This window comes from Copadichromis virginalis, linkage group LG3, assembly GCF_057382275.1.
Source record: "Copadichromis virginalis isolate Kocher_CV1m ecotype Utaka linkage group LG3, C_Virginalis_male_GT1.1, whole genome shotgun sequence".
Taxonomy (NCBI): Eukaryota; Metazoa; Chordata; class Actinopteri; order Cichliformes; family Cichlidae; genus Copadichromis; species Copadichromis virginalis.
The window spans coordinates 12,281,218-12,295,292 of record NC_140620.1 but is presented as its reverse complement, the minus strand read 5'-3'; the positions used below and the strand labels follow the sequence as shown (position 1 = coordinate 12,295,292).

The window sequence follows — 14,075 nt, the reverse complement described above, 5'->3', positions numbered from 1 at the left end:
CTAAATCATCTCCATTGACACCTTCATTGGCAACACCTTCATTTTACCATCAGTTTCAATAAATGGAAACATCCTGTGAGTGAAAGTGTGTGTGAAGGTGTGTATGTGTGTGTTAGTATCAGGATCAGAGAACGACAGCTTTCCTCTGTTCCAGTCCAGATTCACTCTGATCCTCTGGAGCTTCTTTGCAATTGGGAGAGCAGTGTATAGAGCTGATTGTGAGAGTGTGTAGTATTTACTTAGACTAAACAATATTGCCCATAATCCAAATGTTATGATTCCCTTCCTCTGCACAGAATCTGCTAACACACCCAGTCTCCACCATGTACTGTCTCCAACATCAACATCCCAGCTGTGAGTCCCTGAGTTAAAGCCCTCAGAGGCAAGAACAGGGAGGAAAAAATCAAACCTCTCTGGATTGTCAGGAAGCTGCTGCCTCTCTTCTCCTCGTGTCACACTGGTCAGATCTTCTGACAGGATGAGCTCTGGATGAGCAGTGTTTGGGTCCAGAATGAGAGGAGTGCAGGAGACGATGTCCTTCATGTTGTTCCAGATGTTGAAGGTCAGATTGCCCAGGTGTTTGGCCTGGTCTATCAGAGCTCCTGAGGGCAGCTGTGGATCATCCAGCAGGGGGCAGCGCTGGACTCTTTCCACTGCAGCCTTGTAGTTGTGCAGGAATGAGACGTCTTCAGCTCTCAGCTCCTCCTCTGTGGCTCTGACTGTGTCTGAAAGAGCTGCTATCTCTCTGCTCAGAGCCTCCATCTTCTCCTTCATCATCCCACTCTTCTGCTCCTCTTCCTCCCTCAGTGCAGCCAGCCTGGCCTCCTCTTCCTCTGCTAGAAACTGCTGAAGCTTCTTAAACTGCTCCTTAATCTGCCTCTCTGTGTGTCGGGCCTGGACCTTAATGTGTTCTGCTGTTTGATCAAACTTCACTTGAACTTCTTCACAAACCTTTAACTTCTTCTTTAAGGGCTCCAGAGTTTCCTGAAGTTCCTTCTTGTGTTGTTGTGCAGCTTCATCGATGGGTCTGAATCTGTGATTGGTGTGTTTTTCTGAGTCTCTGCAGACGACACACACTGGCTGCTGATGGTCCAGACAGAAGAGTTTGAGTTTCTCAGAGTGCAGACTGCAGAGAGCCTCTGAAGCTCTCTGATCTCTCTCCTGTAAGAACGACTCACACAGGTTCCTTAAAGCCAGATTTAAAGGTGGTTTTGACCTTGAAGATCTTCTCTTACAAACTGGACACTCGTGTGTTGGTCTCTCTCTCCACCATCTCTTCAGACAGTCTTTACAGAAGCTGTGGCTACATGACAGAAGAACAGGATCTGTGACGACCTCCTGACAGACAGGACAGCAGAGATCATCCTCTGATCTGGAAGCCATTGAGTCTGTGAGTGAAGCTGAAAACAGCAGACAGGAAGTACAGTCAGTCCTGGCTCCCCTCCCTCCTCTACCACCTTCACTGAAACTTCCTTTGAGTCGTGTTTTTGCTCAAACTCACATTCAGTGTGTGGAGCGTCAGCAGCTTGAAGCAGCAGTGTTGAAGTTTTCCACTTTTCTCTCCTGTAGCTGGACTCACTCAGAGGAAGCTGCTAGTTTGGTCTGAACTCAGTCTGATCGTCTGTGCGTCTCTCTTTAATCAGGAAGAGAAACAGCCTGTTTCCTCGTTTTTCTCAATTGAGTCATGTGAGGGGCAGAGCTTCATACACCTTCCTTTTACAAAGTCTGTGCATCTCTCTTTAATTAGGAAGAGGAACAGCAGATTTCCTGGTTTGTTGCAGGTAAATCATGTCAGGGGTGGATCTTCATTCGCCTTCCTTTTATGTAGGCTGTTTCTTCACTCCTAAACGAGTTTTTCATACCTTAACTTAGACATTTTACCTGGTTGTAGCTGAGAAAAAGGTTTTGGTTGATTTCACTTGCACAGGCCACGACATAAAAACGTTTTTGAATTTTAGAAAATAAAGTGTCATTCACTGGTGTAGCTGTTTGTGAGTTTTTTTTAAAAAAACTGTTACTTGATCTTCAAGTATGTTTTTCTGTTTATTTGACTGCATTACATTAGAGAGTAACGCAGGAATAGAAACATTTGATTTCATGTCTTTAGTGACAAGAATACAAGTAATCAGCTCATTAATTATAAATCCCATGAACTTGTTTCTCAAGTCAGGAATCCTTTTTAAAATTATATTCTTACAGAACACCAGAACAATAAACAGTTACTGAACAGTTAGTGAACATTTACTGAACAAAAATCCAAAACTTTTTCATATTAAGAAAATGTTTGCAAGACATTCAGACTTCAGTTTAATTTACTAAAAGATTAAGAACTGAGGAAACCTGTCAGGGTAAATAGGATTCATCTTTTGGGGTCTGTCATGGTCTGCCCAGCTGGCCCAGGTTGTCTACATGTGTTTTCTTGTTTTCCTTTCTCTCTCAAGCTCACCATGCGTTGCCTGGGTGGATCTCATTGCGGGCTCCTGCCCCTGGCCCTCAAACCTTTAAGTCATCACGTTAAGTCATCATGCACCTGGGGTGCATTACCTTATCAGCATCCACTACATAAGGCTGTGGCTGGGAACCTCTCCACGCTGGACTATTGAATAATCTCGTTAGTAAGCCTTCGTTCGCTTGGTTCTAAGTTTCCTCTTCATGTTTCACTGGTGTGACCTCTTGTTCCTGTGTGCAGGTTTCCCCGTTCCTTGGAGCCCTGGGCGAGCTAAGTCGCTTGTGTGTAGCATTTGGAGCTGTGCAAAGAATCACCCGTGTGTGAAGAGCCTCTATTCCTTGACCTCCCCTGTGCCCCCCTCTGGATTCCCCTCTCTCACCTGTGTATACAAGAACCCGGTGTTGTGTGTAAATAAAAGGAACTGTATTGTGCTTTTCGGTCTGCGCTTGAGTCCTTCCTGCCTTGTGACAGAATAGTCCACAACTATGGACTCTGCAGACTCTGCTTCCCCCGCGCTAGCTGCTGTCACTTTGGAAGGATTACTGCAGCGGCATGAGCTTGTTTGACTTTTTTGTGAAGGCGGAGAAGTGCGAGTTTCAGGTGGACACTGTGGCATTCCTGGGATTCCTCATCACACAAGGAAACTTAAAAATTGACCCAGTGGTCTAAGCAGTTCTGGACTGACCCCAGCCTCCAAACCGTCGACAACGCCAGCGTTTCCTGGGCTTTGCCAATTTTTACAGATGGTTCATTAAAGATTTCAGCCCGATTGTATTAGCGCTCATATATCTCTCCCAAAGTGTGTATTCAGTGGAATAGGGCAGCTCAGGAGGCGTTTACCTGCTTAAAGGAGAGCTAGCTGCTGCTGAGGGTTGTCTTCAACTCCAACCAAAAGTTAATCTACATGGTTAACAAATGTCTGAGCTTTATCCTGTGTATCAGTCTGGCTTGGGCTACCATTATTCTCCTGACAGGAAGTGCTCTCATTCTTCTCATCAGACTTGTCGACAGATGTCACTCATTGCTCAACAGCCCAATGATGACTTTGAATTGATTATAAAAATACAAACGACAACTTCCCTATTACTGATTTGTCTCAAAGGTAATGAATCAGAAGAGTCGACTCCCGTCGAGTGACAAACCTTTTTTTTTAACAAGATTTGCTGTGTTACAACAGCCTTTAACTGTCTTACATCGCATACAGCACCATTTCTATGATGAATATAAACACAGTTATGATCTGTGAAAAAAGTCAAGATTGTGTGTTTTGTGGTTTAATATTTTGTGCCCCGGGTTTCTCATTGGCTCATTTTCTTGCAGAGCCTCAGGACGTGCATGAATGATTTGTTGACAAACAAAGCAAACCCTGCAAACCCTTGGCCTTCTTTTAATGACCTTCATGATGTAGTCAGCTGAAATGGTTTTCACTTCACAGGTGTGCCTTGTCAGGGTTCATTAATGGAATTTCTTTACTTCTTAATGGTGTTCAAACCATCAGTTGTCTTGTGCAGAAGTCAGGTTGGTACACACTGAAAGCCCTGTTTGACAACTGCTAGAATTCATAATATGGTAAGAACCAATAAGCTAAGTAAAGAGAAATGACAGTCCATCATCACTTTAGGAACTGAAGGTCAGTTAATCTATGACGAAACTGGCTCACATGAGGACCACTCCAGGAAAGGAAGACCAAGAGTCACCTCTGCTGCTGAGGATAAATTTATCTAAGTCACCAGCCTCAAAAATCACATGTTAACAGTACCTCAGATTAGAGCTCAGATAAATGCCACACAGAGTTCCAGTAGCAGACACAGCTCTACATCAACTGCTCAGAAGAGACTGCATGATTTGGGGCTTTATGGTCAAATCGCTGCTAAGAAACCTCTACTAAGGTTTCTCTACTAAGTACCAAGATGGCGCGGCCACGTCCAGACGCCTTCCTGACCGCTCCGCTCCGACTATCCACTTTTCTTGTTTTTTACTTATTTTTTGCTCTGGTTTACATCCCAAAATCCTCTAGTCTTATAGTATACGACAGCGGATCACTTGTAAACATCGGTGCCAAGGTTGCACATCTAATCTTGGACACTTTTAAACCTGACCCTTCCTGGCCGCCAGAGATTCTACGCGGCGCGGAGAACAACAAAGGACGGGCCGCTCATCCGAGGCGCAGAACAAAGAAGCGCCGGGGAAAACGCGCTGGTATTAGGAACAGACTGAGACAGCAGGCACATCGCGCACCACTGCCCAGTATCCTACTGGCCAATGTACAATCCATGGAGAACAAGCTCGATGACCTAAGAGCAAGGGTCACCTTCCAACGTGACATGAGGGACTGCAAAATTCTGTGCTTCACGGAGACATGGCTGACCCCCACCGTGCCGGACGAGGCCGTAACTCCGTCGGATTCATTCTTTGTGCTCCGCGCGGACAGAACGGCAGAGTCGAACAAAACCAAAGGTGGAGGAGTGTGTTTCATGGTAAACAGAAAGTGGTGTGATGCCAGGAGCATTTCTACTCTCTCCAGCGGCTGCTCGCCACATCTGGAGTTCCTGAGCATTAAGTGCCGCCCTTTCTATCTGCCCCGTGAGTTCACCTCAGTCATCGCCACGGTGGTCTACATCCCACCCCAAGCGGACACAGGTATGGCTTTGTCCGAATTACATGATGTGCTGAGCTCGCTTCAAAACAAGGACCCGGGCGCAGCCCTCATTGTAGCAGGAGACTTTAACAAAGCGAACCTCAGACAAGTCATGCCAAACTTTTACCAGCATGTCTCGTGTCCAACAAGAGGGGATCGGATTTAGGATCACTGCTACACGCCATACAAGCAGGGCTACAAAGCTGTCTCACACCCGGCTTTTGGGAAGTCTGACCACAACGCCATCTTCCTCATTCCCCAGTATAAACAAAGCATACGGAGGGAAGACGTGACCACGAGGGAGGTAAAACGGTGGACTGCCCAATCAGAAGCTACGCTACAGGACGCACTCAACGACGTCACTGGGACATGTTCAGAGCATGCGCAGTCGACATCAACGAGTTTACGGAAGTAGCAGTATGCTTTGTCAATATGCTAGCGGAGGAGATTATCCCCACTGCGTGAGTCACCACATTCCCAAACCAGAAACCGTGGATGGACAGATCGATCCGCACTGCAGTAAACGCCAGGACCGCCTCCTACAACGCGGGTCTCGCCACTGGCGATATGAGCGCCTACAAAGCGGCCTCATACGGCGTGCGGCGCACGGTGAGAGATGCCAAATGCTGGTACCGGGAACGTGTGGAGTCCCGCTTCCACCAGGGCGACACACGGAGTATGTGGCACGGACTACGCACCATTACGGACTACAAAGCCAGGGACACTGCGCCGATCAACGCCGACTCTGCATTCACCAACGAGCTGAATCGGTTCTACGCCCGTTTCGAGGTTAGCCAGGCGGCTAATGCTATCTACCGCCTGACTACCGAGGACAGTGATGTCATCAGCGAGAGACCGGTGACCAGCATCGCGGAGCATGACGTCCGAGCGGCATTGAGGAGAGTGAACACAAGGAAAGCGGCGGGGCCAGACGGCATCACCGGCCGTCTGCTGCGCTGCTGTGCTGACCAGCTAGCAGGTGTGTTCACTTACATCTTCAACGAGTCCCTGGCGAAGTCTGTGGTCCCCACATGCTTCAAAAGATCCACCATCATCCCTGTGCCCAAGAACAGCAAACCCTCATCCCTGAACGATTACCGGCCAGTTGCACTGACCTCGGAAGTAATGAAGGTGTTTGAGAGGCTGCTGAAGAACATCATCTCCTCCTCCATCCCAGACACCACAGATCTGCTGCAGTTCGCCTACAGATCCAACAGATCCACAGAGGATGCCATCGCCCACGTCCTACACACCACTCTCAGCCACGTGGACAAGAAACAGGGTAACTATGTGCGAATGCTGTTTGTTGATTACAGTTCAGCGTTTAACACAATAGTGCCCTGCAGACTGTTCACAAAGCTCAGGGATCTGGGACATAACAGCCGTCTGTGTGCATGGGTGTTGGACTTCCTCACTGGCAGAACTCAGGTGGTGAGGGTGGGCAGGTGCTTCTCCAACAGCATCACCATCAACACAGGAGCACCTCGGGGATGTGTCCTCTCGCCACTGCTCTACTCCCTCTACACTTCAGACTGTGTGGCCACCCATGGCTCCAACACCATTGTGAAGTTTGCTGACGACACAGTGGTTTTGGGTGCCATCTCCAACAACGATGAGGCGGCCTACATGGATGAAGTGAAGAATCTGGCATCGTGGTGCCAGGACAACCACCTCCAGCTGAACGTCAGCAAGACCAAGGAGCTGGTGGTGGACTTCAGAAGGGGTCAGCACAGAGACTACAAGCCCATTATCATCAATGGAGCTCCAGTGGAGAGGGTGCAGTCCTTCAAGTATCTTGGTGTCCACATCTCCTCAGACCTGACATGGGCTGCCCACATTCAGGTCCAGACCAAAAAGGCTAGGCAGCGCCTGTATCACCTACAACAACTGAGGAAGTTCAGGGTCTCTCCAAAGATCCTCAGGATTTTCTATACAGGCGCTGTGGAGAGCATCCTCACACAGAACATGACATCGTGGTTCGGGAACAGCTGTGTGAAGGACCAAAAAGCTCTCCAGAGAGTGATCCGTACAGCAGAACGCTGCTGCAGGATTGCTCTCCCCCCGCTTCAGGACACCTACACCAGGAGATGCCGGACTAGAGCAGCGCAGATACTGAAGGACCCGTCCCATCCTGGCAACAAACTGTTCCAACTTCTGCAATCTGGTAGAAGGTTCCGCATCATCCGGGCAAGGACAGAGAGACTCAAGAGGAGCTTCTATCCCCAAGCCATCCGTGCCCTAAACACACACACCCGCCCTCTCACATCATCTATAATTGACTGAGACAAGACTCTCTTCCAGACACTCTAAACCAAGGCACAATGTACATTTCAATTCCTTTAATTTTAAATATGTTTATATTGTCTATCCTGTAAAATAGTCAGATATCTATTCATATTAATGTACAGAATTCACCTGCTTGCTGCTACTACTGCACATTCACCCAGTGTATATACTATATGTATATATATATATATATATATGTATATATATATGTATATATATATATATATATATATATATATATATATATATATATATATATATATATATATATATATATATATATATATATATAATATTCTTCCTCTACACCCCCCCCCCATTTTTGCACATGTCGAGGAGCGTGTCAGGCTACATTTCACTGTGTGTTATACTTGTATAACTATGCATGTGACAAATAAAGAACCTTGAACCTTGATTCTTGAACTAAGGAAAAGCAACAAGCATAAGACATTTGTTTGGGCAGTAAAGGTGCAAGAATGGTCTCTACATGCAGGATTCCCACTGTGAAGCATGGGGGAAGAGGTGTGATGAAGTGGGGGTGTGTTGCTGGTGACACTGTTGGGGATTGTGATTGAAATTTCTTCATTTTATGTATTGATCGCATGTTTTAATAATATCACTTTTTTGTCACTTATATAAATATAGTATAGCATCACGAATACATACGCACAGTGGGGCATTCTAAGTTCATGGGAATGTGAGACTCCTTGTCCTCATCTGGGGGAGGGGGGAGGATTCGGGATGTAAATTTTTCAGATGATAGCTAAGTGAAAAATAAAGTCATAACTTTCTCTTTGAAAGGAAGGTTTCAAGGATGGGGCTGAAGGCTTAATAATCTCTGAGCCGAACAACACATGAAGCAATCATAACCTTGATGGTTTATCCTTTCTGTCAGGTTGCGCTGGTTTTGGAATTTCTGCCCGAAATTTCATCATCTGCAGGCTTCTTCAAACAACAGAATACAAACTGTTGGCCCTGGTCTAGGAGAAAACAGGTTGATGAGTATTTATGGGTTTAGTACATGGGACACAGTTTCTGTCATGGCCTTCCAAAGGGGGAACAGTTCTATCTAAATTGTGCAGCAATGCACGGAGACTTTTAAATATAATTTTCTACTTTCACTGAGGGGAAAGGCCACATGAGGTCACTGTCTCAGGCACAGCTGATTTAGATCTCTGTGGTGGCCCAGAATGTTTCAGTTTTGTTTATTGCTCGGGTTTTAGGTTCCCTTGAAAAGTAATATTGTTGATGTTAATTTGGTAATGCATTTTGAATGCATTTAGATTTTCCTTTTATATCAGTTTATGTGTTTTATTCCACAATACTGATAGACCGAATATAATGTGCTCATTTGCTTTAAATTGGAGATTCAGTTTATTTTGTGTTTTTGACATTTTGTTTCCAAATGATTTGTAAATTCTTAGTTTTTGTGTTACAGCACTGGAAGGAGGTAATTTTAAAGCTGCATATCACCAGTGTGTTTCTGCAGTAACTACAGAGGATGGCTGTTTTCATGTTTTGGATTTATTCAAAACTTTTGTTTCCTTATTCAAAGCTGAAAGCCCAAAGTGGGTGTGACTGGGCAGAACCTTGTTGGGGATCTTGTGTGCCTTGGTTTTCTATGTACTGCTGGTTTGACTGCACCGTAGTGTGTGTAAAGATGAGAAGTATATGTGAATTAATAAACTATTTTACACTCTGAAGTATAAAAGACCTGAGTACCTCTTTGGTAATAGATATGGGTGAAACTGGATGAAATTCCCAGGGTGGCGTTGTCAGCTTTTTTTCTTGTAAGAGTAAAGCCTTTGAGCTTGCAGTCACTACACCGCCACACTAGCATGTGTGCATTCCCTTTTTACCCCCTCATTATCGCTCCCACGCGTTGCCACACATGCACACCAGAAAATTCAAATTTCAAATTCAAATTCAAATATTATTTGTCACGTACACAGTCATACACAATACGATATGCAGTGAAATGCTTAGACAACTGCTCGTGACCTAAAGAAAAAAAGAAAAGGCTATGAATAAGATAGGAAATAAATATGAAAATTAAAAAGGGTAACTTTAACTAGGAAGGAATAAAGTAAAATATATAAATTAAAGTTGAAAATAAAATAACTGTACAACAAAATACACAGTATTTTGTGCCTGAGTGACCGAGCCCCAGGCCGAGAGGCCGGGGGCACCCCACCTCCGAAGTGGCCCGAGCGAGCCCCAATAAGCGGCCGCCAAGGAGTGAGCCGGTGTGTACCCGGACGCCCACCCCCAGATACAAAGAACCACCAACGCACCGACACCTGAGGGAGTCCGCCACCGGCAGGGGAAGTGGTGGTGGGTGGAGAAAGTCCTCCAAAGGGCCCGAGATGTCCCCAGAGAGGTGGCGTCTGATACCCAACCTGATATATAGACACAGACATACAGGCACACACAGACACAAACATCCATTCCCACCCTCATGCTCTCATGTGCACTTCACACTCAACCGACGTGGAGACAGACATAAAGAGACGCTGTGATTGAAACTCTACGTGCCGCCATGACCACCCCGTTTCCCTGAATGTAAAAACCTTCGCAATTTAACATCACAAAGGTCTTTAGATTCCACGGACTGGAGATCGCATCAATCTGATGAAATCCCTTGGAGGAGTTTGTCAAAGTACGGTGCCTGAAAAGAGGGGAAAATGTCGCCAAAATTGCACGTTAATTTTAAAATGGCTGACTTCCTGTTGGATTTGGGATATTGCTCCAAGAGACTTTTTTGTACATCTTGATATCTCCTATAAGCTTACCAGGTTTCAGACTCATACATAAAACACAGAGCAGGGGCTGTGGTTTTGAAATTTTGTAGGGGGCACTGTGGAGCCATTTTGAGATATTCAATGAAAATGATCACATAACAAGAAAGCCTTCATCACATTGGAGGTGTGTGCCAAATTTCAAGACTTTTTAAACTTTCCAAGCCTCTGAAAAGCCACTTCATTTTTCATGGTGAACCGCGTTGCCATCACGGTGCGCCATTCAGTTTAAAGTCACAATTTTCGCACTGAAGCATCATGAAGGACTATTGGTGATATTCACCGCTTTTGAGGTGGCCACGATGAACCTGTGAAAATCAGTACAACAAAATTAAAGCCATGACATTTCCTGTTGCCACTAGGTGGCGCTGTGCGTATTCCCGACAATGGGCACATCAATCTGTTCAGGGCGGGTCTGACATCATGCCTGTAAAGTCTGGTACTGATCAGACTGGATTTCACTGAGTTATACTAATTTGTGTCTTCATGGCGAGACATAAAAGTTCGCCATACTGCTGGTGTAACACCCTTTCGCGAAAAGTCACAGTTTTCACTGTAACCCAAGACCAACTCCTTAAGGCTTTCCTGGAGAAATTTGAGGCTGCAGATGTAAAACATCACAATACTGTCCCCCAAAGTGTAAAACATGACATTTCCTGTTCCCACTAGGTGGCGCTGTCCCTGATGTCAAATGTGGCAGTTGAAATATGTTCAGGGGTGGAGCCTTATCACATGTCTGCTCTTTGGTCAAGGTCAGAAAATGTATGACAAAATAAGAGTCAATAAGATTTTCATGGCGAGTCATCGAAATTCGCCATGGCGCCAATGCCTCACCGTATTGTGAAAACTCAAAAGCTCAGCAATTTAAGATGGCCCAGGTGTGTAGTTGACACTGACCAAAGATGAGGCTTATTCCTCAAAAAGGAAATTCATTTCAATGAAAAAATAAATAAATAATAATAATAACAATAATAATAATAATAACAATAATAATAAACGGAGCAGATACAATAGGGCCTTCGCACTCTCAGTGCTCGGGCCCTAATTAATGATGAGAACTACACTGTTCAAGGTTTTCTCCAACTCCAACCAAAAGTTAATCTATATGGTTAACAAATATCTGAGCTTTATCCTGTGTATCATTCTGGCTTGGACTACCATTATTCTTATGCTCATCCCATCACACCTATTAGCAGATGTTATAAGTGTTATATATGTTTTATATTTCAGATTCCTGGCTCATTGCTTTTCTGACAGCTCTGCAAACTGCCTTCTCTTAATGAGCTTCATGATGTAGTCGCCTGAAGTTTTAACTTCACCTGTGTGCATTTTCTGGGTTCATTTGTGGAATTTCCTGGCTTTTTTTTTTTTTTTAGCCTGTCCCGTTTGGCTCTTTTTCCATTAGAATTATTGTCTAAAGGGGAAGAAAGATGCCCAACGGATTTACTTTACGAAATGGACCATCCCAGTGTAACGTCGGGTTGCGTTTAGTAGTTGAGAGGAGGCGGCAAAACACTTAGTAGGGTAGCCAAAAGAATACACACTCACACTGGCGTTGGGAATTCCACAGCGTGTTCTTTAAAATTAATATACCTTCTCTTCATCAACCATATAAGCCCGGTTGAATGGCTGCAGCTTAACAAACATAGCGCACAGTGTTCGTACAGCCCATAATATTGCAACCAAAGGTGTCTGGAGAGGTAAAACATATTGTGTAACTAGTCTGTCAAATGAAATAAATTCTGTTCCTTCTAATATATGTTCTAAATATTTGATTCCTTTACCACTCCAATCTGGAAAGTTGATCGTATTATTGTTTTGTAATATGTCAGGGTTGTTCCAGATAGGTGTACATTTGCATGGGATTAATGAAGACTCCGTCAATTTTAGAAACTCCCACCATGCCACCAATTTCCTGGCTTCTTAGTGGTGTTGGAACCATCAGTTGTGTTGTGTAGAAGTCATTTGGTACACAGCTGACAGCTTTGACAACTGTTAGGATTTATATTATGGCAAGAACCAATCAGCTAAGTAAAGATGGCGCCGGTGAGGTCGGCTGCCGTCACGACTGCTCCGACCACTTTTTCTTTGTCTTTGTTTTTTAAGTTAGTTTTCAGTGTTTCTAAATCGGCAAAATCATCACCATTGGGTACATTAGGTATGACCGTGACACTCTTGTTTCTATTGGTATACAATGTACTCACAATTCAAAGTTTTTAACTCCGGATCCGAGCTGGCCGAGTGAGATCTCGAGGGAGAACAAAGGGAAGCGGCGGCGGCCTAGAGGGAAGCGAGCCGGCGTCAGGAACAGGCTAAGAGCTCGTGCACACCGCACACCTCTGCCTAGCATCCTGCTCGCCAACGTCCAGTCACTGGAGAACAAGCTTGACGACCTCAGGGCCAGGATAAAGTTCCAGAGAGACATTCGGGACTGCAATCTCCTCTGCTTCACCGAGACATGGCTGAACCCAGCGGTGCCGGACCACGCCATCCAGCCGGCCGAGTTCTTCTCGGTTCACCGCATGGACAGGACACGGGACTCGGGGAAGTCAAGGGGAGGCGGCGTGTGTTTAATGGTGAACAACAACTGGTGCAACAGTGCGAACGTTGTTCCTCTCACACGCTCCTGCACACCAAATCTGGAACTACTGTCCATCATGTGTCGTCCTTTTTATCTACCTCGGGAATTTACATCGGTCATTGTAAGTGCCGTTTATATTCCACCACAAGCGGACACGGTCACCGCCTTATGCGAGCTGCATGAGGCACTCACACAGCACCAGACACAACACCGGGATGCTGCGCTTATTGTGACGGGGGACTTTAATAGCGCCAACCTCAAACGCGCAGCGCCGAACTTTTATCAACACATCACCTGCCCCACCAGGGGTGAAAGGACACTGGACCACTGCTACACTACGGTCAAGGACGGCTACAAGGCACAATCCCGCCCCCCGTTTGGCAAATCTGATCACGCCTCCATCTTCCTCATGCCAAAATACAAACAAAGGCTGAAACAGGAAGTTCCGGTTCAGAGGAAGGTCGCGCGCTGGACGGATCAATCGGTGGCCGCGTTACAGGACACACTCGATGACGCAGACTGGGGCATGTTCAGAAACAGCTCCGACGATGACGTCAACGTGTTTACGGAAGCGGTTGTGGGATTCATCGGGAAACTAGCGGATGATACCGTGGAGACAAAGACTATCACAACGTTTCCCAACCAGAAGCCGTGGGTGGATAAAACCATCCGCCACGCTCTGAGATCCCGCACCGCTGCCTACAACACGGGACTCATGACGGGGGACATGGACCCGTACAAAGCCGCGTCATATAACGTGCGGAGGGCGGTGAAAGAGGCGAAGCAGCGCTACGGGAGGAAACTAGAGTCACAACTCCAACAGAGTGACTCTAGGAGCCTGTGGCGGGGACTAAGGACAATAACGGACTATAAAGCACCAACAACCGGTATGACGAACGCGGCCGTGACTGGCAGACGAGCTGAACACTTTCTATGCTCGCTTCGAGGCTGCAGCTAAGGTCTCCAACAATGCTAGTGTTAGCGGCGCTAACGGCTGCAGACAGGAAGATACTGCCAGCACCGGAAACGTGCTCGTCATCTCTGAGCATGAAGTAAGGAGAGCCTTCAAGAGAGTGAACACCAGGAAAGCAGCAGGACCAGACGGCATCCCAGGTCGTATCCTAAGAGACTGCGCATACCAGCTAGCTCCTGTGTTCACTGAGATATTCAACATCTCTTTATCTCAGTCGGTGATCCCCACATGCTTCAAAGAGTCCATCATTGTTCCTGTCCCGAAGAAATCCCACCCTGCTTCTCTCAATGACTATCGCCCTGTAGCCCTCACCTCAGTAGTGATGAAGTGCTTTGAACGCCTGGTCAGAG

The 14,075-nt window shown here is 46.0% G+C and overlaps 1 protein-coding gene across 1 annotated transcript; it reads right to left on the bottom strand.

Moving 5' to 3' along the window:
• On the bottom strand, positions 1–1,383 carry LOC146712816 (nuclear factor 7, ovary-like). Its single transcript, XM_085437090.1, has one exon. It carries the CDS (start codon positions 1,381–1,383, stop codon positions 1–3), a length of 1,383 nt encoding a protein of 460 aa, XP_085293216.1.
• Positions 1,384–14,075: the final 12,692 nt, after the last annotated feature.

Bases quoted from the DNA above. Each gene is read 5' to 3' on its own strand.
- LOC146712816 (XM_085437090.1), bottom strand. From the start codon at position 1,383: ATGGCTTCCAGATCAGAGGATGATCTCTGCTGTCCTGTCTGTCAGGAG.